The sequence below is a fragment of the Perca flavescens genome, chromosome 10, assembly GCF_004354835.1.
Source record: "Perca flavescens isolate YP-PL-M2 chromosome 10, PFLA_1.0, whole genome shotgun sequence".
NCBI classification, from domain to species: Eukaryota; Metazoa; Chordata; class Actinopteri; order Perciformes; family Percidae; genus Perca; species Perca flavescens.
This window is the reverse complement of record NC_041340.1, coordinates 32,386,781-32,412,101: the sequence shown is the minus strand read 5'-3', so window position 1 is coordinate 32,412,101 and position 25,321 is coordinate 32,386,781. Positions and strand designations below refer to the sequence as shown.

General features: G+C 40.6%; 1 protein-coding gene across 2 annotated transcripts in view; it reads right to left on the bottom strand.

The window, feature by feature from the left end:
* Positions 1–25,321, bottom strand: part of snx25 (sorting nexin 25) — a 29,884-nt gene that overhangs the window by 2,510 nt on the left and 2,053 nt on the right. For both annotated transcript variants that reach the window (XM_028589989.1, XM_028589990.1), the window contains exons 3-20: positions 25,172–25,256; positions 20,588–20,804; positions 19,536–19,708; positions 17,541–17,727; positions 16,844–16,914; positions 14,075–14,265; positions 13,709–13,840; positions 13,232–13,381; positions 12,941–13,066; positions 12,688–12,852; positions 11,198–11,329; positions 7,465–7,605; positions 6,055–6,168; positions 5,645–5,722; positions 3,218–3,301; positions 1,934–2,051; positions 1,363–1,429; positions 762–943 (exon numbers count right to left, since the gene is read on the bottom strand). In XM_028589989.1, the coding sequence (XP_028445790.1) occupies positions 762–943; positions 1,363–1,429; positions 1,934–2,051; positions 3,218–3,301; positions 5,645–5,722; positions 6,055–6,168; positions 7,465–7,605; positions 11,198–11,329; positions 12,688–12,852; positions 12,941–13,066; positions 13,232–13,381; positions 13,709–13,840; positions 14,075–14,265; positions 16,844–16,914; positions 17,541–17,727; positions 19,536–19,708; positions 20,588–20,804; positions 25,172–25,256 (2,413 nt within the window). The remainder of the gene's footprint in view (positions 1–761; positions 944–1,362; positions 1,430–1,933; positions 2,052–3,217; positions 3,302–5,644; positions 5,723–6,054; positions 6,169–7,464; positions 7,606–11,197; positions 11,330–12,687; positions 12,853–12,940; positions 13,067–13,231; positions 13,382–13,708; positions 13,841–14,074; positions 14,266–16,843; positions 16,915–17,540; positions 17,728–19,535; positions 19,709–20,587; positions 20,805–25,171; positions 25,257–25,321) is intronic.

The window sequence follows — 25,321 nt, the reverse complement described above, 5'->3', positions numbered from 1 at the left end:
GCGCCCGCCACGGCGAAAAACACATTACGACCTGGTGAGAGAGGTGACCCATGGCCAGAAGATCATAAAAATGCAGCGCAGCGACGATACAGACATTTAATTGCCTACACAAGACGTGTGTAACGCCGCTGACCCGCCAAAGCACATTCGACCCGTGCTGGACCCATTCATAATGAGTCAGCCGTCACTCTGTGAGTAGCATACGCTTCAGTCCATCGCACTCCCCCCTCTCTCCCTCTGTCTGTTTTTTATTTATTTTTTAAAGATTTCGGCCTTTATTTTCATAGGAAAGCTGAAGACATGAGAGGGGAGAGAGAGGGGGGGAATGACATGCAGGAAAGGGCCTCAGGTCGGAGTTGAACCTCTATACCAACTGAGCTAGCCGGGCGTCCTCTTTCTCTTTTAATCAGTCTGTTATTGTTGTTGAAAACAAGTGAAGGAGCTTTCTCAGAGATATATATTTTTTTAATATATCCTAGGCTATTTACTTCAGATAACTTTCATTTACATGTGTTGCAGTTGTATATTTTCAAACTGATAAAGGAAACCCTGTCTTTGCATTTTATTTTAGTCACAATCTGTTTTAATAAAAGAGCTTGTGAAAAGTGGCTTTGACTTAAAACTGAACATTTAGCCCACTTTGTAAAAAAAAAAAATACAGAATCATATATCGTGTATCGCCATTCAGCGTTAACGGCGACGCGAGGAAACATTTTATAATCCTGACACCATACATGTAATACATGGGTTTCAGTTTCTACCTGGGATATTGTCAAGTAGTTTCTGTTGAGCCCGTTCCTTAGTTTCAATGCGTTCAAGGTCAGTCCGGACCATGACGTGTGGCGCCAACTTCCCGCAGGGCCAGAAGGTGTCCCTGAACACACTGATGTAACACACCGACATCTGTTCAGAGAAGATCCAGTTTACCGTGTCCCGGATCTGTCTGAAATAATGCAGAGAAGAGGTTAGCCTCATAGCTGACCTCAGATACAGTACAAGTGATAACCGGTAGAATCTCGAGCACTATACAACTGGTTAATAAAAACACACCAACATGCTCGCTGGAGATGCCTTCCCAAATATGTCAATAAAACCGGGAGGGTTCTCATGTACTGTAGGAACTAGTAGGTTGTTAACTAGTAGGCTGTTTGTTGCCTTTTAAAGACAGTTACCTGCAATAACATTACTACAACGACAAATAGGAAGTCGCCTGTTAGCTTGTTACTCAAATAAGGAAGCAGCGACACGGTGAATAAATGGAACAAAGTCAGTTCTATAACGTAGTTTAGTTGTTATTTGTTAAGTTTACAAAATGTGACCGCCTAGGCATAGGTGATCGAAATGCAAACTTGCAGAACTTACTTGTTGATAGTTCGTCCAAATGTCACCTGGACTAGTGCAATTAGAGTCTTCCTCACCCACTTAAACACTGAGCAGACAGACAGTAAGAGAAGGAAACACGTCAGATATGTTCACTCAGATGCAGTCGGAATTTATGATTTGGTCCGACAGGTGTAACCTAAAATTTGAGTGTCTTTATATAGGCCTCGATCTCTTTCATGTCAGACCTTTTTGTTTTGTGTATTCATTAGTTGATAATGGTTCCAATACCATTTTTTCCTTCCAGATACCGATTCCAATACCTGAACTTGCGTATCGGCCGATACCCAGTGGGTTTAAAAATACATATATTTGATTATGTTTTAATAGCTGTACACTGCTATCCCTGTATCGATGTGATATGGTTTCTATCATTGTTGTACGGCCTTGCTCAGGTAAAAATCCTTTGTGAAACATGAACAAACACAATCAATGAACGCCACAGAACTTTCTTTTATTACCCATTACTGGTATCAATACGTTTCTAATATTGATATTTACATGTAAATGGAAAATGCAACAGTGATTAAAAAGACAACCGTGTCATACTCACTTCCTCTGAGTTCAAAGATCTCTCCTATGAGCATGAAGCAGGGTTCAGCCAGGGCGTCTCTCCGCCCGTCTGCTTCATCGCCGTAGTCCGACAAGTCACTGTCATCGTCAGCCTCCTCCTAGAAACAGCAGTTACACACACACACACACACACACACACACACACACACACACACACACACACACACACACACACACACACACACACACACACACACACACACACACACACACACACACACACACACACACACACACACACACACACACACACACACACACACACACACACACACACACACACACACACACACACACACACACACACGATAGATAGAGGATAGACGACAGCTAGAGTGCTGAGACAGTCTACGGGTTGCTGTGGCTTTAAAGTGATGGTTCTGAGTAATTTCACCCTAGGGACCTTTGCACCATGACCTCGAGCCAAACACCCCCCGAGAAGCTTTTTTCACCTGGGTCTAACATTGGGAGAGTTAGCGTAGCGTATCTGGTAAATGACGCCACTAATAATGCCCGAAATAATACCAAACGTCTACAGTAGTACATATAGGTTATGTACTCATAAAACGACGGATTGGAAAGTTTGTAAGTACACCAGAAGTTTATGAACACTTGCCTGCTGGCTTCTGCTCTCTGCTGTTGTTGCTGCTGCCCAGTAAGACGAGTGCTTAGGGCCGTCTACAAATTACAACACCGAAAAGAGATGCAACCAAAATATTTTTTTATTTTAATTTTTTTTTAAGTAAGTGCTGTAGTATAACTAGCAGGAGACAAGTAATAACTGAGATAAGTTTGGAGACATTACCTTATTTAATCATTAAATTAATCAATATTTTTGTTGTATCTCTTTTCGGTGTAGTAATTTGTAGACGGCCCTAAGCACTCGTCTAACTGCAGGTAGCAGCAGCAGCAGAAGCAACAGAGAGCAGAAGAGAGCAGGCAAGTGTTCATAAACTTCTGGTGTACTTACAAACTTTCCAATCCATCATTTTATGAGTACATAACCTATTTGTACTAGTGTAGAAGTTTGGTATCATTTCGGGCATTATTAGTGGGGTCATTTACGAAATACAAACGTGGGTCCATTAGCCCCTGCGCTAATAAGCTATTCAGCTGATAACGCTACTCTACGCTAACTCTCCCAATGTTCGACCCAGGTGAAAAAAGCTTCTGGGGGGGTGTTTGGTTCGAGGTCATGGTGCAAAGGACCCTAGGGTGAAATTACTCCGAACCATCACTTTAACAGTGGAGAAGGATTGCGTACCTCAGTGTGGGAGAAGAAGTCTCCGGGTAGCTTTTCCAGGAAGGAGGCCAGAGAGAAAGACGATTTCTTCTGGATTGACATCACCTTCGAGCATTGAACAAGATATCATCACTATACAAATATGGAATCATACTAATACCAATGCTCCCAACAGGTCAGAGCAAGATGAGGATAGATGAAACAAACCGGGATTTCCCAAGAGAGTTTTTCAAGGGAACAAATCATCCCTTTTTTGTAATTAGTATTATTTTTTTATTAGTATTAATAACATTGTTAAATTCAACTGACATCTGTACATGTATCTATGGAATTAAATCTGTTTCGTCGGATTTTGAAATTAAAAAGCCATTGAATTTCTAGCACTAAATATTCATGCATTGAAACTACAGTACAGGCCAAAAGTTTGGACACACCTCATTCAATGTGTTTCTTTATTTTCATGACTATTTACATTGTAGATTCTCACTGAAGGCATCAAAACTATGAATGAACACATATGGAATTATGTACTTAACAAAAAAGTGTGAAATAACTGAAAACATGTCTTATATTTTAGATTCTTCAAAGTAGCCGCCCTTTGCTTTTTTTGATACAGTAACTCTGCAAACCCTTGGTGTTCTCTCAATGAGCTTCATGAGGTAGTCACCTGAAATGGTTTTCACTTCACAGGTGTGCTTTGTCAGGGTTAATTAGTGGAATTTTTTCCCTTATTAATAAAAAAGCAAAGGGTGGCTACTTTGAAAAATCTAAAATATAAGACAAGTTTTCAGTTATTATTTCACAATTTTTTGTTAAGTACATAATTCCATATGTGTTCAAAGTTTTGATGCATTCAGTGAGAATCTACAATGTAAATAGTCATGAAAATAAAAGGAAACGCATTGAATGAGAAGGTGTGTCCAAACTTTTGGCCTGTACTGTATGTGTCTGAATTTTTTGCCTCTGAATTTTATTCTTCACATTTTCAACAACTAATTCTCACCTTTATTTTTCTAAGTTCATAAATTCAGAATCAAAAATTCAACGTAAAAAACATTCAATATAACAAATTCAGATGCAAAATACAATGTTTAAAATTCAACTAATATATTTTCAACGTGCTCAAATTCAACAGGCCAAATTTAGCTGCAAAATGTAATGTTTAAAATTCTGTGTTAACATCCGGTAACCCAAGGGAAAGCAATCGATTCTAGAATCTAGATCGGTAGTTTGCCATAATAGCTGCAGCCAACAACTATGTTGTCTGCTATTTCACCACTACATTCACTTTTGACAATTTTTTAGGCGAGAAATCAACTGTGTAGAGTTTGAATATGGGCACACATTTGCTCCGATTTTGATTTGATTTTTCAATGGCTTTTTAATTTCAATATCCGATGAAACAGATTTACTTCCATATGTATCCCTTATTAATGATTAAAAAATAAATAAAAATAAAATCAAATTAAACCAAAACAAATCATAATGGAAATCAGATTATAAAATGAAATAAAAGAAAAAATAAATAAATAAATGAATGAAAGAAAAATACTCATGGATCAAATGTATAGTCTTACAACAATAAGCAACATGTTCTCATCGTGATCTGTCCAAAGCAAAAATTTATTGTAAGTAATCTCCCCATTTTGCCACATATTTCTCAGTCCTGTCCTTAGAGTTGAAAGACATTTTTTTTTTTTTTTTTTTCTCAAAAGAAGCCACTTTTGCCAGCTCTGTGGACCATTCCTGGAAAGAGGGTTCTCCTTGCTTCCTCCAGTTTCTCAGAATGATTTGATTCCCAACCATTATACTGGTCTGAATAAAGACTGCTCCTCCACATTGCGATGTAATTTGTGGATCATTTAACACATACAGCCTCGGGCAGAACTCCAAGCTAGTCCGGGTAATGTTCCCAATGTGATTATGAACCTTTAGCCCATAGTTCTGAATTGTGGGGCATTCCCAGAGCAGATGAAGAAGAGTCACATCATCGCTTTTTAATGTGTCATCAGGTATTGAGTTAAAAGCAGCTCAATAGATCATGTATAGGACTGTGTACATATTTCACAATGTCCCTTAGCTGCTGCTTTACATGCAGATATCTAAAGCCTCAACTGCTAAAACTGACCTCAATGAACAACTGAAGCTTGTTAATGCAGTTTTTAATTGTAATGAACGTAACATATCATGTATGACATGACATTGAGCGGAAATACGGAGAACGGCCATATGTATTATTCTATTATAAATCCTAAAATCCTGTCAACCATGATGTCAACAGGATTCACGCATTCTGCAGCAACCTACCGTCTACAGTTGTCAAGTGCAGCTCACATTTAATCCCCCGCGGCAGCAAGGGAGTCAAATGGAACCAGTAACATCTTGTATGACACTGTTGCATTAGTAGCCTGGTTTTGTTTAAAATGTTAAGTATGAGAAATTGGTTACCTTGAGGTGCTCTGGGGATGGGCTGAGGAACGCGTAGAGAGCCTCTGACTGGCACAAACGCTCATCTGTCAGCAGACGCTACACATACATACACAGACAGAGAGACAGAGAGACACACAGACAAAGACACACCATTATTTAGCTGGTATCATAAACTAGACGGAGGCAGTGTGAGGATGGAGCTTATTGCTTCAACTTCTCTGCTTGCTTAGTAGGTCTGCTCGATTATGGAAAAAACAAAAAATCATAAATCACAATTGTTTTGGTCGATATTGAACATCACGATTGAGAAGCACTTTTAAGTGTAACAATTACAGCAGACAGTGTGAAAACACCAAAAGTTATCCTGTTGTCAAGTCAGTAATAATATTAGTCAAGTGTAATACAGTATGTAGTGTTTGCATGTTTACCTGGAGGAAGGCATTGAGCTGAGTTCTGCTCTTGTCTAAGAATTTCTGGTCGATGGATTTGAAGGGAAGTTTACTGAGTGATGGTAACTGGAGTTTCTTCAATGATGGAAAACACTGAGGAGACAGATGCACAGAGACTGAAATGGGATATCACAGTAATGAGAGACTGCCAAAATTAAAGTATTTTGTATTGCATTTCCATACGGTTTCCTTCATTCTATCTAGATAATATAGTATAGTGCATTAAAGGGTAATTTCAGTTTTTTTTCCAACCTGGACCCTATTTTCCTATGTTTTTGTGTGTAAGTGACTAATTGGAACAACAATCTTTGACATTGGTCCAGCATTAAGCACGAACGCTGTAACCGGCCGCCACAGACCGAGCTGAAATGTTACCCTATGGGGCAAATGTGCTTCGTCAGTTTGGTCCACTTATTTTGTCACTGACAGTCTCAGATTATTATTCTAAGTGTCTGACATTATGGAAAGGATTCCTACAGAGATAGACCTTATTAAAACCTCTGAGACTTTTCTGTTTAACCAGAAACAGCTCTGATCTCGCTAGCGCTAAACCCACCAGACTCCATTTAAAAAAAAAAAAAAAAATACTTTTAGCGTGTATAGAACCAACATATTTTAACATGTAAATCAGTAAACTATGCGTTTATTAGAGTTTTGATAGATGGAAAAGTGGAAAGACGACCCAAACCCGGCTTTTCATATTTTTTTCTGTCGACTTCGAATGAAGTGTATTTTACAATGCTAAAATGACTATTTACATGGAGTCTGGTGGCTTTAGCGAACGCAATTTCGCAGATGTTTTTATGTTACTCTTTAACAGAAAGGTCAACCTCCTTAGAAATCCTTTCCATAATGTTGTCAGACACTTATATTAATCTGAGCATGTCAGTGGCAAAACAAGCACTTTTGTGAAGGTAAATACAAGCCATAATTGCCCAATTAACTCACATTGTAGCTTGTTTCGCCGCTGCCGACTGCAGCAATCTTGCTTAATACTGGACCAATGTCAAATATTGTTGTTCCCATCAGTCACTTAGACATAAAAACATAGGAAAATAGGGTCCAGGTTGGAAAAAGCACCTCTCCAGATCTCACTGCCATCAGAAAAACCACTTTATGTTGATACAGTGAACTCATTGTGGGGGACTGGACACGGTGCAAAGGGACTCCAGTCTCTACTTTGTATGTATGTGTGTGTAATCTGCAGTAAATCCATTATCAACTCAACAGAGACTGAGATTTGGAGTTGAAGAATTAGAACAGCAAGACAACAGTCACACACTTTTCAACTAGCGGTAACATAGTATGCACAGTGATAACAGCTTACTGATGTTAAGAAAGAAAACCATCAATTCTATCCAGATGCTTGCAAATTTGGTATTGTGTTACCTCAGTGAGTTTGCGATGCAACATCTGGAATTCAGTGAGTTTCCTCTGGACGCTCCAGCGACTGTTGGCCGTCTCCTCTCCTTCCACCAGGCTAACACACACACTGTAACAAGCTACGGTCTCACCACTCTCTTCTGTTGCCTGCAATACATACACACACACACACACACACACACACACACACACACACACACACACACACACACACACACACACACACACACACACACACAGTTTCACACACAAATGTCTCAATGACTACATAACTAACACCTACCTAACTGACACATGTTGCTAGCTAACTAGCACCTGTTGGGTTTTGGCTTTCCTACACCTCGTTTTGCACATGGTTGTTGGGGTAATGTTTGTATGTTGGTTCATGCAATAGATGTTAAGACATTGAATATGGGTGCTGTACTGGATTATTTTTATCCATTCCTTCTTGGATATTAAGGTGACTGATACATGTTTTTGCAGAGTGCACAGGTAAACTTTTGTTTCACATGGGCAGTTTGGGTCTAGTAATTGGGAGAAAAATGATTCCAGTAGGACTTGTAACTACTGCCAGCGTCAAGAATCTCCGTCCTCACAGCCAGCCGGGTTTATTTTTGGCTTGGGGTTGTCTTTTGGATTCTGTTTTACTACCTACACACTCACCTACACCAATGCACACACTACACTACTGATTCTACTGAAATACATGTTTTATCCTATTTGGAAGTATTATTTAGTTTGGATTAAATCAATTGTTTTTTTTTATTTAATCCTAAACTATGTGTGGTTCATGACAAAACTGCTTGGCACAACAATTTATTCCATATACAAGAATATATTTCTGGTTCTGGTGGAGTGGAGCAGTGTCGTAATGTAACGAAGTACAAATACTTTGTTACTGTACTTAAATAGAATTTTCATGTATCTGTACTTTACTTTGTTATTTATATTTCTGGAAACCAGAAATTCTTATTGAATCACATGTGCTATCTAACTACGCACTATGCTTTAAGTACATTTAATATCATAAAATTACTTTTGATACTTAAGTACAGGTAATATCAAATACTTTAAGACTTTTACTCTAGTATTGCCCTAAAAGGTGACTTTTACTTCTACCAAAGTCATTTGCTGGTACTTAAAGGGTAACTACCATTTTTTTCAACCCTATTTTCCTATGTTTTTATGTCTAAGTGACTGATGGGAACAACAATCTTTGACATTGGTCCAGTATTAAGCAAGATCACTGCAGTCTCCAACGGCGAAACAAGCTACAATGTAAGTTAACAGGACAATTGTCCAACTTGTATTTACCTTCACTAAAGTGCTCGTTTTGCCGCTGACAGGCTCAGATTAATATTCTAAGTGTCTGACAACATTATGGAAAGGATTTCTAAGGAGGTCGACCTTTCTGTTACAGACTAAGATGCTTTTTTTAAACATAAAAACATCCGCGAAATTGCGATAGCTAAACCCACCAGACTCCATGTCAATAAACAGTCATTTTAGCATCGTTGAATACACTTCATTGAAAGTTGACAGAAACAAAATAAAACTATGAAAAGCCGTTTTGGGTCGTCTTTCCACTTTTCCAACCATCACTCTAGTTTTGGTTGAAATAAACACATAGTTTACCGATTTACATGTGAAAATATGTTGGCTCTATACACGCTAAAAGTATTGCTTTTTTAAATTGAGTCTGGTGGGTTTTGCGCTAGCGAGCTCAGAGTTGTTTCTGGTTAAACAGAAAGGTCTCAAAGAGGTTTTAAAAAGGTCTATCTCTGAAGGGATCCTTTCTAAAATGTTGTCAGACACTTTTACAAAATGAGCACTTTTGTGAAGGTAAATACAAGCTGCACAATTTCCCTATTAACCTACATTGTAGCTTGTTTCGCTGCTGCCGAGTCCCAACCGCAGCGATCTTGCTTAATACTGGACCAATGTCAAAGATTGTTGTTCCCATCAGTCACTTAGACACAAAGACATAGGAAAATAGGTTGAAAAAACAGAAACTACCCTTTAAGTAGTGCTTTCAAGTACTTTTTACAAGACTGCAGTGTTTACTCTACGTTGATTGGCAAGTGGCGGTACGCCACGGTTAGATTTCTCCCGCCACGGTATCAATAATGTACAAAAAGCCGTCTATCAGCAGTGATCGTTTGAAAGCACGTCCAAGAATAGCGCGGATACGCGCTTCACAACGCGGGCACACGTGCCACTCTGAGAAAAGGGAGAAAGAAAAAAGAGACAGGCTGTCCGGAGGACCCGGTTGAGATGGCATGTGTGCATCCTTGAGAACTGTAAGTCGTATAACTTATGTTGTCAGTTCATTTAAGCCTGTATTAGTCTATCGTTCTTGCACATTTTTAGTTTCACCTTCACCTGCTAGCTAAATTGCATGTGACTGTTGATTCAATACAACGCCCTTGATATCATATCATGGCATAGTAGGCTAAACCGTGATTATTTCATACATTCATGTCCCGAAACATATTGGGGGAAATTTATTCAACATAATTCACAGCCAAATAACAATTAAAAGTATGTTATTTGAACATTTATAACCTAACCTAACCTGGCACTGCCTCCGTTTTGGTGTCTGCTGTGGTGCGCAGCGCTGCTCGGACCGTGCGCCGCTGCCCTTTTTTCCTCCATAAACTCCGCTCTCAGCTCTTCTGCCAGTTGCTGCATGAACTTCCTCCGGGACATTTTACAGCTGGTGCACTCCTTAGAGAGGATGTGTGCAATGATTCCAGCCAGTAGCATGTATAAAGTTATATGAACACGTAGACATCTACCGGCTATCAACGTTTACTGCGCCTTTCACAGAGTGAGCTCGCGGTGCTTTTCTTCTGATTCAGAACAGAGTCCATCCACGCCGTAGCCTACGTTACCGACTCTGGCCTTGCCTTCGGCCCATCGGTGATGCCCACACTTGTTACTCGAGAGTTACGTTTCTCTGACAGAGACTATGATTATTACTAAGCAACCAAGATGCATCTTCAACCACGCAAAAGATTAAAAACAAAACCGCGAAAAAATAGGTAAAAGTGATTGTATTTTCTTTGCCTTTTGTGTAATGTAGGCTATATAAAAACAATTTTAAATAAAAATACAGACTCTTTTAGGAAAAGTCAGGTACCAGCAGGATTGAATTTTTTTATATAGCAAAGTTATTACACATATACATTTCAAAACGTCCTGGCCATTCTAGTGTTCAAGAACAGGCCACAGGGGGACCAACTAGCAGCATGTATGCTACTCATTAATGGGCCACCTCTTTCTGAATTCCCCTATAGCCGAGCCTGGGAGTTATTTTTGCAAAAGACAAGAAAAATCAAATGCACACAGCAAGGCTGCAAACTTTGCCACTGAGGCAAATATGCAATTAGTTTCAATATGACAGATCTGCCCCCACTGCTAAAAAAAATCCTAAAGGAAACACTGAAGACTGGACTGGGTGCACACTATGCTTGGCTGTCAATAAGGTCAAATGCAAACCTGTACAGCTCGGTAAATGATTTGGGTGACTGCATCTTAAATGTTTGAATGCTTTTCCACTCAAATCCCATGTATTTTCTGCTTCTCCACAAAGCATGTTGATGCAAAGGCCACCAGAGCACTCCAGTGCCTTAGGTCCTCCACAGCCAGTTAGTGATGGCAAGCTTGTTTCTCCAGCAGTAGCACAATCAGCCATTTATTGTTTCTGATAAAAAAGGAAAAACAGAGAGAACAGTACCTCAGCAGTAGTGATAGTAGCCCTCCAGTGCCCCAGGTTTTCACACCACCAGTCAGTCCTGGTGATATGTTGCTGGAGTTCACTGTGTTCTTTCTCCATCGCTCCGATCTCTTCCTTTAGTTTACTTACAATCTGAAAACACACACACAAGACACAGATGTTAACGAGCAAGCCAATCATTTAGTTTTTTCCATGTTTTTGAACCTGAATGTTTTTCAAAACATTTCAATTCAATTTTATTTATAGTATCAAATCATAGCAAGAGTTATATCAAGACAGTTTACAGATAGCGTAGGTCCAGACCACACTCTAGTTTACAAAGACCCAACAATTCCAGTAATTTCCCCAACAGCAAGCATTTAGTGTGACAGTGGCGAGGAAAAACTCCCTTTTAAGCAGAAACCTTGAGTGGTGAGGAAAATGTCCTTTTAAGCCTACTAGACACCAAGCCCATAATCGGCCGTTAGCGACAATACAGATTAGCGATGCCTGCTGTTAAGAGACGTATTACGTCTCGTCGCTTTGGTGTGTTTCGAGGCACTTCTTTGACCAACTCGGGGAGACTGATCAGTCGAAGTGCCTTTTCTGCCGAGGGTCGACTGTCTGTTCGGGGTGTCTGGGCCTTTAGGGAGAAACCTCCGACAGACCCATGCTCTTGGTGGGCGGTTGTAGGATTATGCCAGTTGGGGGTGTGATGAACAGTGGCAATTATAGTCACAATAAAGATAACGAAACTATGACTAGAAATAGTAAGTGTAGTAGTTCATGCTGTAGCAGGGAACTGCAGGGCGTAGCAGTGTGCAATTTGTTATGAGTTTTGTAGATATTTCCCACTTCGCAGTTGTATTCCTCCACCAACCAGTCAAGTTGCGGTTTATATCCATGTCTGTCCAGACTCACATAATATATGTATAGTGAAGACTTTGAAGTAATTTAATAAAAAGGTATTAAGTGTATTTTTATTTGGCAAAACGTGGATGCTTCACACACACACATCTTTAATCCCAGCAGCACAGAAGATCTGTACAATCGTCACAGTTTCAAGGTGGGCACCCAAGATTAGTGTCACTAATTCAGTATCCTACCAAATCTCCCCCTTCTGTCATCACTTTATCATTTCATCCTATTAGACATGTGGGCGAAATGTTGGCGTAGGAATTCTTCAGGCATGGCCAACATCTAAGTGGATGTCTGTGCCATATTTGAATAAATTCCCTTCAGGGGTCCTGAGACAGACGGACGACCCGAAAACATAATGCCTCCGCCAACACGGGGGCATAAAAAAAAAAAAGAGCAGGAACGTTTTTAGCAAATCACATGTGCTATATTTGGCTCTTAAATAGACTTTTCAGCTCAGCCAGTTAACATCTTAACACTACAGAAAATGCTGGAGGGGTCTGGAATAACTTTCATTTTGTGTTGGTGTGTTTTATGCTATGCTGCTGTGAACTTTTAGAGTGTATTCTGATTTGAACCTGTTTTTTTGTCACCTTTTTGTCTGGTTTGGGTGCATTCTGGATGGAGCCCAGGGCCTGTCGCTTGTACTCCAGTTTGTCGTAGAGTTGAAGGAGTTTTGTAGCAGCGTAGCTGGCCTGCTCATTGATTCCTTTACTGCCTTCATCGCCCACCTCCTCTCCTGCTTCTAGACCCTGGCACTACAGAAAAACATATATACAGTATATTTATCAAAAGGTATACATTATAAAATATAAATTTGAGTATCTTAATGGATTGATGTCTAACCCCTTCCTCCTTTTCCTCAATGCTACACTGCGATTGGCTATGCTGCTCGTCTCGTCTGATCAGCCTATCGTAGTGGTCAGAAACCAGGAAGGAGGGGTAGTAACGCTCTCTCATCTGCTCAGCCACCTGGAGGATGTAGGAGAGCAACAGAAATGCTTTATCGTCATTGTTAGAACATTTTTGACACGGTGGAAAGAAATCATACCAATGTTACTCGTACATGTGAGGACCTTTAATAAGGACAGCTAAGGCAATTGGTTACAGTAAGTTAGTAGCAAAAGCAGCAGATACCTGTTCTTGTAGTCTAACAAATACTTGAGTTCCTCTGTTCCCCACCAGACTCTGTTGGATCTCCTTGAGGAGAAACTTCTCCACAGGAATATCCCTGCTCTCCACAAAGAACTTCTGGTAGATTTCCCCTACGATTTGGGGCACTTCATTCTGTCACACACACACAGAGAATCAAACAAATAGGCAGTTACTCATGTACATTTCCCACCGCATTAATGTGCTTTACTACACTACCGATGTCAAAGTACAGAAATATTCAGCATTTAACTGGCAGTACTGCATGTGGAAATGACAACTGCTGACAAAATGTGTATTCTGATGTAGAGGAAAAGCAGTGGCAATATTTTTGGAATATTGTGTGGTGGCAGCACCCAGGCCCAGCACTGGTACGGAACATAATAGAAACACATAACTATATCACTATCCCCGTAACACTATATACAATTAGCAGTGTTGGGCTAAACCCTCTGGAATCACCTTGTTGGCAGTTTTTAGTGTTTCCACCAGTTCCCAGAAGCTAATCAGGGCTCTCTTATCAACTCTCTCCATGTAAACTCTGAAGTGCTCCCTGTAACCTGGATTACACATGATGTCATCAAACTGGAGAATCTGGATGTGGAGAGAGAAAATTACAAAACATCAGCCAAGTGGAGCATGCTTTAATGAAAAGCACAAACTCTCCAGCAAAGTCATGTAAATGTCATGCTCCTCACAAAAAATATTATCATTCAAAAACTTTCAATACCTGACATAGTGTTCTAAAACTAAAACATTCTGATTTTCAATTATTCAGCAACTTCTTTCCAATCAAGACCACAGCAGCTGTTTCACAGTCCACCTTACCTTCTGACTTTGAGGCTCATCGCTGTCATCAGCCCCTCCTTCCTCAGTGCTCTCATAGTTTGGTCCACCGAGTAGGCGGATCCGTTTCTCACATTGTTTCTTAGCAACCGTCAGCTGATTGATATATCGTTTCATATCTCTGGCCCTCAGCAGGTCGGCCTTCATGGCTGCTGACTCTTTACCTTTTCGCTCTAAGAGAGAGGGACAGCAGTGGTTGAAAGAAAAGTGTGAGCCAGCTTTGGTCACACAAGAACACACAATTGCGCAATAACCCTGGTGTCGAGCCACTGAACCATCAAGATAAAGTTGCAAGACATTGTGTTACAAATAGGTTCTTTTGAGCAAGCATAGTGGTTAGTGAAAGCAAATTTGCATACTAGTTTGATTTTTATGTAAGTTTGGACACACCTTTTCATTCAATGTGTTTCTTTATTTTCATGACTATTTACATACATGTCTCACTGAAGGCATCAAAACTATGAATGAACACATATGGAATTATGTACTTAACAAAAAAGTGTGAAATAACTTAGCCACCCTTTGCTTTTTTTGATAACCCTGCAAACCCTTGGTGTTGTCTCATTGAGCTTCATGAGGTAGTCACCTGAAATGGTTTTCACTTCACAGGTGAGCTTTGTCAGGGTTAATTAGTGGAATTATTTCCCTTATTAATAAAAAAGCAAAGGGTGGCTACTTTGAAAAATATAAAATATAAAGACATGTTTTCAGTTATTTCACACTTTTTTGTTAAGTACATAATTCCATACGTGTTCATTCATAGTTTTGATGCTTTCAGTGAGAATCTACAATGTAAATAGTAATGAAAATAAAAAGGAAACGCATTGAATGAGAAGGTGTGTCCAAACTTTTGGCCTGTACTGTATGTATTCATGTAGCCCATTCACGCAGCTCAAAGGTCACATCTGACCTAGTCTGGATCAATGACTGTACATTTCCAGGATAATTGCATCAACATCCTGTGGATGTCCCTCCCCTTCCACTCTCTGTGTGTTGCCGTTGTCAAACTCGGTTTGCTTCGGGAAACAACAAAAAACTTTGAGCTAGCAAGCTACACACAAAATTTGGATCGAGCAACAAGGCAGGCCTGCTTGGTTCTTTCTGGGAATGATTATAAAGATTTACAAAGAATACGTTTACGGCATTAACTATCTAACTGGGACCGATTGGTGGGGATTGCTGCGGACAAAATACACACAGTGATACAATGGTAAGAGCATATTATGTTTAACCATGTATCCAGCTAATATGAATTAGGGCTGCAACTAACGATTATTTTAATAAATCGATTAATCTGTCGATTATTTTTTCTATTAAATCGGATAAAGAAAAAGCATTAATTTACATCAACTCAATACATACATACTTGTTGTTTTAGTTAATAGTTGTGTAAAGGTAAGTAACCCAAATAGCAGATACAGACAGACAGACAGACAGACAGACAGACAGACAGACAGACACACACACTTATTCATTAAATTATTACCATCATTGTATTAAGTGCAAGTTAAGTTCATTTATACACCACACACTATTATATTTGTCAACAATAAATGATATGGGACGAAGCACATAATATATACATGACAATAGATTAAAAAATGAATGGGCCAAAAAAGGCGAGTGAATAAAACCGTGTCTTTAGTCTTGTAAAGTATACCACCCCTGCTTTACTACTGTTATTACCGAGCTAACGCTAGCTTGTCATGCTAGTCAGCTGGATAACGAGTAAACAGCAGCACCAGAAGAGCTACTGGAGGGACGGTACGTTCCTCACTTCAGAACGGAACAGAAGGAGGATAGTGTAGTGACTTTACCCTGCTGTTGAACTCCCTTCCTCCTCATCACGGACTCAAACATGTTTACGTTTCAGGTGCTGACTCTTCACCATGGTGCGCCAGTGCCATGCAATTAACACGTTTTTGATTTATTTAGTGTGAAATGCTCCCACACCTTGGATGACTTGGGTCGTACTGATTTCTCTGCCTCCGCCGAGTGTTTCAGAACAACGTTACGGTTCTCTCTCCGTATTTCCTCTACCCCCGCTCTGCTCTTTTTTCTTTTCTTTCGCTCCACGCTGCTCAACAAATTTTTTTTTTTTTAGCTCCGCGACTAGGTGGCGTAATAGTTGCGCGCGACACAACGAATCGATAATTAAATTCGTTACCAACTTTTTTAGTAATCAAATATTATCGATTTTAATGATTCGTTGTTGCAGCCCTAATATGAATAGCTCACGTTACTGTATTGTGTGAACAGTTAATTTCATTTAATATTGGATGTGGTCTTTTTTTATTTTGTGGGGTGCAGATGTTCCACCACAACAAGTTCCTTCCTGAGACCATATTGCAGAGCCACCATGGCTGCGTCCGGAGCTTAGCGACGCCCAAGACGATTGTGATTGGTTTAAAGAAATGCAAACAACCCAGAGCATTTTTTTCTCCTATACTAGAATGTATCTGTGGAGGAGCCAGATATGCTCCAATGCTGTGGAGATGGGTCAAGACTTCATCTGACCTGAACATCCAGCTCTCTACATGAGACCTTCAGAGTTGATGCAGCAACCAGAAAAGTGGAGAATTGTACCTGTAACTGTTGTAGACAGTTAGGAATACTACCCTACATGGTGAATTAACAGCAGATCCGCGAGCTGTCGAGATGCAGTGGATTTGAAGTTGTTTTATCAAAATTTTTGTTTTGTGCAATAAATTTTTGCCGTCACTGTCATGATAAAGTATAGTGCTTCAGTACCTTTCTGCTTCTTGAGCTGAGGGAGGCTGCTGATGGTGGTGGCATGAATAATCTCTACCACTATCTGATACCTACAAAGACAGATAGAGATGTACAATTTCATCAATCAATAAAATCAAAATGGGCTGTCTTAGGATAAATAAACTGAATACTACTGAAGTAAACAAGATATAAATACGGTATGACGTGGCACAACAGTAAAATCTTACATGCATGGTGACTTTAAAACATGCACAATATATATAGTACAAAGCATAAACAGGGATATAACTGAGTCTATGTTTACACAGTTGAGCAATATATCTGCAACAAATCCATATTGAGCCATTACTTCTCAAACTGACAAGACAGCATAGCAGTATCATGTCTCCCCCGCATTTAGATCTATTATATTGCCACAGAGACACTGTCTGTTCCCATGGTAACCCTACACCAGCAGATGGACTGTGTTACCGCCGTCTGATTCCCATGTTTCTGTATATTTGTGTGTGTGTGCACACACACACACACACACACACACACACACACACACACACACACACACACACACACACACACACACACACACACACACACACACACACACACACACACACACACACACACACACACACACAGTGGTTCATTTAAGTATGGGACAGTCTCAGGTTAAAAAAGCAGTGCAGGTGTATTGTTGTGTGTGCTGTTAGGGTCATGCCTGAGTTGTTTGAGGAAATTGACATCGGCTGAAGTTGATATCAGTTTGACGAAGTCTTCATAGGAGGCAGCGTAGGTGTAGGCTTTCTTCTGCTGCTCAGCCTGCTGCTCCCTCTGCTCCAGCTGAGACAACAGCATCCTGTTTATAGAGTCTGGATCGCTGAGCACTTCTACCAAAGGCTTCAACACTGGAGGAGGAGGAGGAGGAGAAGAAGAAGAAACTTTATTGTCACATACAGTCGTACAGTACAATGTAGTGAAATTCAATCTCTGCATTTAACCCATCCTTAGTATTCGGAGCAGTGGACAGCCACATACAGCGTCCCAGGAGCAACTTGGGGTTCAGTGTCTTGCTCAAAGGCACTTTAGAATGTCGTTGCAGGAGGCCTGGAGCACACAGACGCATAACAACACATATACTTTATATAAATAGAGAAATCTGTTGAATGCCTAATTGAGTCTGAATCGATGAACACTTCTATAAGATGCTGATAAGTTACAAGGTAGTCTATATCCACAACGTTCCACTTCCAGGATTGCTCTCGCTCTGCCGGAATTTCCGCTGGACGTCACTCTTTTCGGATGTCCGTTTTCGGATGATGGACGGATCATCAACAGTAACGTAATCAACCACGTCACCAAAGAGCGCTTGGATTGAATTTGTTTACAACAAAGATAGCTGCCGTTGGAGAACTGAAACGTGTAGATTCCGCCATCGCGTCTGTTATAGAAGATATCGACAGCGCATTCATTTTAAAAGGAGGAACAGAGAACCGCGATCACATATGTATACACATTGCCACACCTGTCCGCACGACACGGAAACTGCCGCCTCTGCCTTTGCTCTGTTGAAAGCCTGCCTTTGACTTGCAGCTTCTGTGACGTCTGTCTCCGTTGCTCTGATTGGTTGTAGGTCTATCCAATTGAGTGCAGAGGCATTTTCTTTCCTGGTTCGGTTGAAACACGCCCCGTAATCACAGCCCAGTGGAGCAGTATCAGACTCATATTCTGACTAGAATCTGAGTAGGATGACGTCAGGCTAATCAGCAAGGGTATTTTACCTCTAGTTTACTGTTCACTCACTAAATCCATTCTCACCTTCAACATTTCATCCTGGTACAACCTCCTCACAAAACAAAACTCTCCCACATAATAAATCACTGCAGTAAGATAATCGGCTCACCCCAAACCCCCCTATCTGAACTGTACAACCGCTCTGTGAACAGGAAAACCCTCTTACCCCCTCCACCACTCTCCAGTTACCATTAGGTAGATGGTAAAACTGGCCCGGAAAAACATTTACAAGAAATATTTAATTCCCTCTGCAATAACCACTCTGAACAACATAACATAGACACTGTACAGCTGCGGTTTTGTATTTGTTAAATGTGTTTTTATTGAGCTTGCTTTATCTATCTATCTATCTATCTATCTATCTATCTATCTATCTATTATCTAAAAAACAGTTTTTTTTTATAGCAAATGAGAACATTAGGAATTGCCTCAGTTATTACAACAGACAAATACCTTAATTAAGACACTGCAAGCATTATGATGTTATATGTGTCCACATTTACATCCATCATTTTCAACGGTTAAATGGTGACAGACCTTTCTCATGTCGGATATTTTCACTTGTCCTAACTAGGTTCAACTAATAACATTAACAAAAGGCTCCATTCCAATTGAGTACCCACAGAAGCAACAACCGGAAGGCAAGCATGCACAACACCAGCGCCTTGTAACTGGAACACCTTAAAAGGAATGCACCTGTGCCTTTGCTGCTGTCATAATTCTAAATTCCTGCCGTGGAAAAGGTTTACCAATTTATAATTCAGGATGTCCTGAGCAAATTCTGATTACAAATGCAAAACATCAATATTGACCAATATAAATTGGGATTATGATTTTTTCCCATAATCGAGCAGCCCTAAATGTATGTACAGTATATTCACAGACAGACAGACAGACACACACAGACACACACAGACACTACCTTTAGTAGTGATGACTTCTGTGAGGCAGCAGCGTAGTGTATGGGACTTGGCATCCTTTTGGGGCAGCAGACATAGCAGCAGTATTCTGGCTACACAGCGGAGGAAGGCCAGCTCAGAGTCAGGACTGACCAAACAGGGATGGAGAGGAAACGGTCGAGCACACTCCTCTGGTCTGGATACACGCATGAAAGAGACACAGATCAAAATTAAGATATAAACAGAAAGAGACAGAGTGTTATTCTGGCAGAGCTAGATGTCAAATGATATTATATGAGATCCAACTTCATTGCCATTGTTATTACATACTTTGCTTCTAAAACCTGACTGAACAAGACACACTGCTGCTACATTGTTCTCAAACTATTGAAGACGAGGGAGGCCAGACATCTCTGTAGTGTGATCAAATCATAAGTCTCGCCTGACTTGCCAGAATAATGAAACCAGAGAGTGTGTGAATCATCACTCTGCCTGTAAGTTTACCTGGCAGATGCTGTCTGGAGAAGAAGGAAGTGAGTGTAGAGAATTTAAATGTCATTTACATGGTACTGAAGTGCCATCATGTCACCCCATCTGCATATCCATTCAATTATGGTGCTGTGTATGAGCAATGACGGGAAGGGAAATCTTTTTATTAACAAATCAAAGCGGACATATTTTCTGTTAAACAACAGTGAGTCAGCACACTATGCAATGATAGCTCAGAAGTGAAGAACACATTATTCCCCTGTGATAAATATTAAACGGTGCAGTAAGCTGCCCAGTGGATGTTATTTGAACTCAACTGCCAAACAAATACAACCCCGCCTTGAGACTCTCCGCCCCCGCCCCCCCGATTCATGGATGTCAACCACTTCTGCTATTTTCTGACTAAATGAAATAATGGCAGAATTGATGTTAGCTCACGTTAGGTTGTAGATAAGCAAATTGTCGCTACTGCTGTAAAGCCAACCAGTTGGGAGCAGCCATCACAAACAATAGAAACCCCCCCCAAGCTAATGCAACATAAACTATTTACAATTGTGTGTGTGTGTGTGCGTGTGTGTGTTTGTACCTTGCAGATGCAGCCTTGAGGTCCGTGAAGTGTGTGTGTAGGATTCGGATGGTGTCATAACACACCACGTTGACAAGGTCAATGTCAGCGAGCCTGGATCGCAATTGGCCAATCATCTGCCACCAGTCCTCCGACAGCATGGAGTACAACTGGCCCTCATCATGACTCAGAGGGATGTACCAGGACAGGATGTAGTCTCTGTAGGCATAGTCAAACACTGGGAGAGAGAGAGAGAAAATTGGAATATTATTTTTGCCAGAATACTAAAGAGTCAGACGGCAGCCGTTTACATTAGAATTTGAATCCGACTTTTTAGATGCAATCAGTAATATTTTTCCTTTGCAAAGAGTGATCATCATTTGGTGCAAGTGTTGCTGATCAATGCCAGTCCATCCATTTTCTATACGCGCCTATGGGGAACTGGAGGGACTGGAGCCTATCCCAGCACACTGGGTGTGAGGTGGAGCACACCCAGTGTGCTGGGATAGGCTCCAGTCCCTCCAGTTTTCCACAGCTGCATGTACAGTAGAGGTTACTTATAAGCCATAATGAATAGCTGCTTTAACATACTGCACAAGAAGCAAATTCAACAGTGAAATTTCGATCCACATGCTGTAATAACTGATTCAGATTTGCTTTGAAGGAAAGTGTGGTACTTCCCCTTCTTTGAATCATAACTTAAGTAAAACTTAACATAAAATATGTGAATCAAATCAATCTTTTCTTGTTTGATCTGTTAAGTAAAGGAAACATATTTTAGCCTTTCAACTGTATCCACAGTAAGGGATCTTAACATTACAAGGATAACCGAAGGTATCGTACGTGACACTAGGGTTATAGCAAGTCTTGGGAGTTTTAATGTTAATCTGGGGCCTCATTTATAAAACTGTGCGGCGAATTTGCGTTAGAAATGGCGTACGGATGAAACATAGGATGCGAGTACGCACAGAAATATTTGGATATGCGCACGCACGTCCTACGCTGGATTCCCTTTATAAATCACAATCGACTCTAAATGTGGCGCAGCTTTGGCGGCTTCGTGTCACGATAAATGCCCTTAAATAGTCAGTGAAACGTCCCAAATTAATATTCATCCATACAGACATCATGCGCACAGAGGAAAACAAAGCAAAGGACTTTTACTCAATAGCTTCTTTCCGACCAAGTAGTTACAGGAACGTAGTTATAGGAACAGTCCACTTCTAAACAGTTCTACTAACTACTCTCCCCCAAAACCAGTTTTTTGCACTGGCCAAGTGGCCATAGGAACTGACCTTTTGTTATTATAACACAGCCATCTAACCGCTAGAGCTGGGCGATATGGAGAAAATCAAATATCACAATATTTTTGACCAAATACCTTGATACCGCAACGATAGTGTAGTGTTGACTATTGGTGCTTTCACAAAATATTTACACAATGAGATTTTTGACAAATAATCATCAGTAACGTGGATATAATGACTAAGTGGGTAAAGGCAAATAATAGAACAGCTAGAACAGTCTGGTAAGTTCAGAAAATGACGTCACTTTACTGTAATGCAGCCATTAAAACCAGAAAAGACAACTTATATTACGATATCCAAAATCTAAGAACTACGTTTACACCGCGCATTCACACTGCTCTGGCGTTTCATAGCCCCCTAAAGACAAAGAGACATTTGAAAACACTTCTGACCCCATTTTGGTTTGGAACCCGCGGGGTTGTGTTGCAGTCTCAACGGCAGCAAACTGAGACCTTTGACAACACCGGTGCTGACGCCAACGTTTCGCCGCCTGATTGGGTCATGACATCTCGTTCTCTGAGACTAAGCTACTAACGTTACCATGGCAACTACCAGCAACAGGCAAAGTATACATGCTGCTTCCCATTTACCCCGGCACGCGCATGCCCAAGTATATGAGAATGTTGATGAGATATGCGGTTTGGGCCGGTTAGTTAAACAAAGATTAGTTCTTCTTAGTCTAAAAACACTTGTGTGCACAGAGATCGCTTTTGGCTCAAAAGACCGCTTAAAAACCAAAACATAGAAATGTAAATGTAGCCTAAGACTGTCACCTGATTACTGTGTATAACGTATTAGTGCCCTTTTATAGCCCGACACACCTGGGAGCACACCTGGGAACACACCATTGGCAGGGCTCAATCCAAGGGGCAGGAAACGCTTGTCTTTCAAATTCCCTCTGCACTCATAGCCAACCAGAGCAATGCTAGTTGATAGATTCAACTTTTGCCGTATCCGGTTGGCAAAACTCCAAACACATCTTCCTTTTTTAAGAATGACTTCAGTGCTCAACTCCAAGTCTTCCAGAGTCGTGGCTAAAGCCGATTCGAAAGACCACTGTTCGCCAGCAGCAGCAGCCATCTTCTTTGTTTTAGAGTAGCATGGAATTTACGCGGAACCGTCGCAACTTTGCTGTCCTTATGTTAAGCCCGCCCACCGACTCTATACACGATGGGATTGGCCTGACCAGAATTTGATTTTTCCAGCTCGCAAGCCAACAGAGAGTTGCTAGACTGACGCTGGCTGCAAATTACATTTGCTGCCACTAGGGTGCATCTAGATTACTAGGCTAGCCCTTTTAACCTTTACCATACAAAATGTTCTCCATTTGTCTGCGTAGGTTTCATCCCCCTCCGATTAGTACTAAGACATGCAGGTTTGGTGAAATGGCAACTCTTTTGCCTGTAGGGAAGAAAGCATTTAACTGTCTGTATGAGTTAGTACTGCGATAAACTGGAGATCAGTCGGGTGTGTATCCTCCAGCCACCGTGACCATGAAAAGGATCAGTGGTTTAGAAATAAGATACGTAGATGAGGGGATGGATGTAAAGGCTAGTGCCTTGCTAGTTGTTAGAGTGCATTTTACACTAGATAATTTCCATTTCAGTCCAAATCATCTTAAATGTCACTGAAATATCACGTACCAAATTAGATCAATATCGAGCATCATTTGCTTTTACTTTGCAAACCAATTCTATAAATATTAACTTGAACTTTCTTATGTGCTATTATTAACCATCATAAAAATACATGAATAATGCTAAGTCCCCTGGGAAGCTAAAGCCCTGAACTTGAGTTCTGGATTTAAATCCAAGAATTGAGCACTTCCACAAAACTTATACAGAAACACTGTTTATCAAAATAAATGACAGAGCAGGTCTTCACTGTGAACCTTATAAACTTGTGCCACGCTACACCCAAAAAAAAACTTTTCAAAAACACCCTCGGGAGCATATGCAAATACACACCCTTGGTGTAAATCCTGGAGCCATCTGTCACTTGGCAGCCAGACTTTGTTTGTGTGTGTGTGTGTGTGTGTGTGTGTGTGTGTGTGTGTGTGTGTGTGTGTGTGTGTGTGAGTGTGAGTGAGTGAGTGAGAGAGAGAGAGAGAGAGAGAGAGAGAAATGGAGACTGATTGTTGGCAACCCAGAAGTGTGATCACTTTTAAGTTGACATGTTGAACAATGTGTTTTGACTTTTTCTACTTGTGTATTGTATATTTGAATCTGTATATTGTCACTTGTAATGTTTCTGTTTTTGTAACCTGCATAGGGATTGCGGATGTAAATTAGCATTCTTGCTTCCAGCATGTTACATCTTATATTTTTAAAATCGATGATTTAAAAAAAAAAAAAAAAAGATCCAATTTAAGAATCCTGACTTGTTGGTGCACTTTGTTTCTCGCGCTTGCTCTGTGAAAAACAATAAACACTGCTACAAAAATGTCAAAAGCTGCTTGGCAGCAAAGGTAAAGCTGCTGGCTGAAGTGGCCCCAGTGGAAGAGATGTACAGTAAATGTTTTTCTAATGTTTGATGTTTCAATGTCCATTTCAATGTCTGCAGTTAACTTTTAGACAATGATGGTGTTTACTGTTGTCTGTGTAGTATTTAAAATTGTATTTTATGTAAATCTAAACTGTATGCATTTCTAATGTATTTATTTTCTAGCCCTCCTTCCCTTTCCCTAAGTGGCTATGCCACTTGTCAGGCTGCCACTGTAAATAAGAACCTGTTCTTAATGACTCGCCTGTAAAAATAAAAGGTGAAATAAAAAAGATCTGTAACCAGTAGTGCTGACCAAAATGTCTTGCACATAAACAGTTTCCAAATGCATTTGCATTACATGGATATAAGATGTTCTCGGCAGTAAGTCGGACTCGTTTCAGGGGTTGGCCTCCGCCATGGCTGCGCTTTGTCACCAATCCTGTTTGTGACATTTAGGGACAGGATTTAGTCGTAGTTGAGGTGGTTTGGGCATCTGGTGCCCCCTGGACTAGGTGGAGGGATAATATCTCCACCCTGGCCTGGGAACGGGCATACTGAACTGCAGGCTGCAAAAGTGTGTTTACCCCTGCTACCACCAGAATCTCTCCTCCCATGTCATGTTCATACGTCAGCTTATTAGTAATAAACTAATTTGCCTCATTGTGGGTCTTTACAGTTATGGAAATGCAGACAACAACGGGCTGAAGAAAATTCAGCGTTCCTTGAAAAGTAGACTCCTGGGACAAAATTTACCAGTAACATTTTAATGGAAACACTGCTTTAAAAAATCTCTTAGGCAAAGGTGATCCATTACCTTCCTTCAAAGCTTTGTCCACATTGTGTGACACCACCACCCTCCTGCTCTGGCTTGACTCCTGAACTGGCACCAAAAAACGGGCCTGAAAAAGAAAAAGAATATCAGATCACATCTCTTCCCTTCACAGATGGGGACAACATCATACAA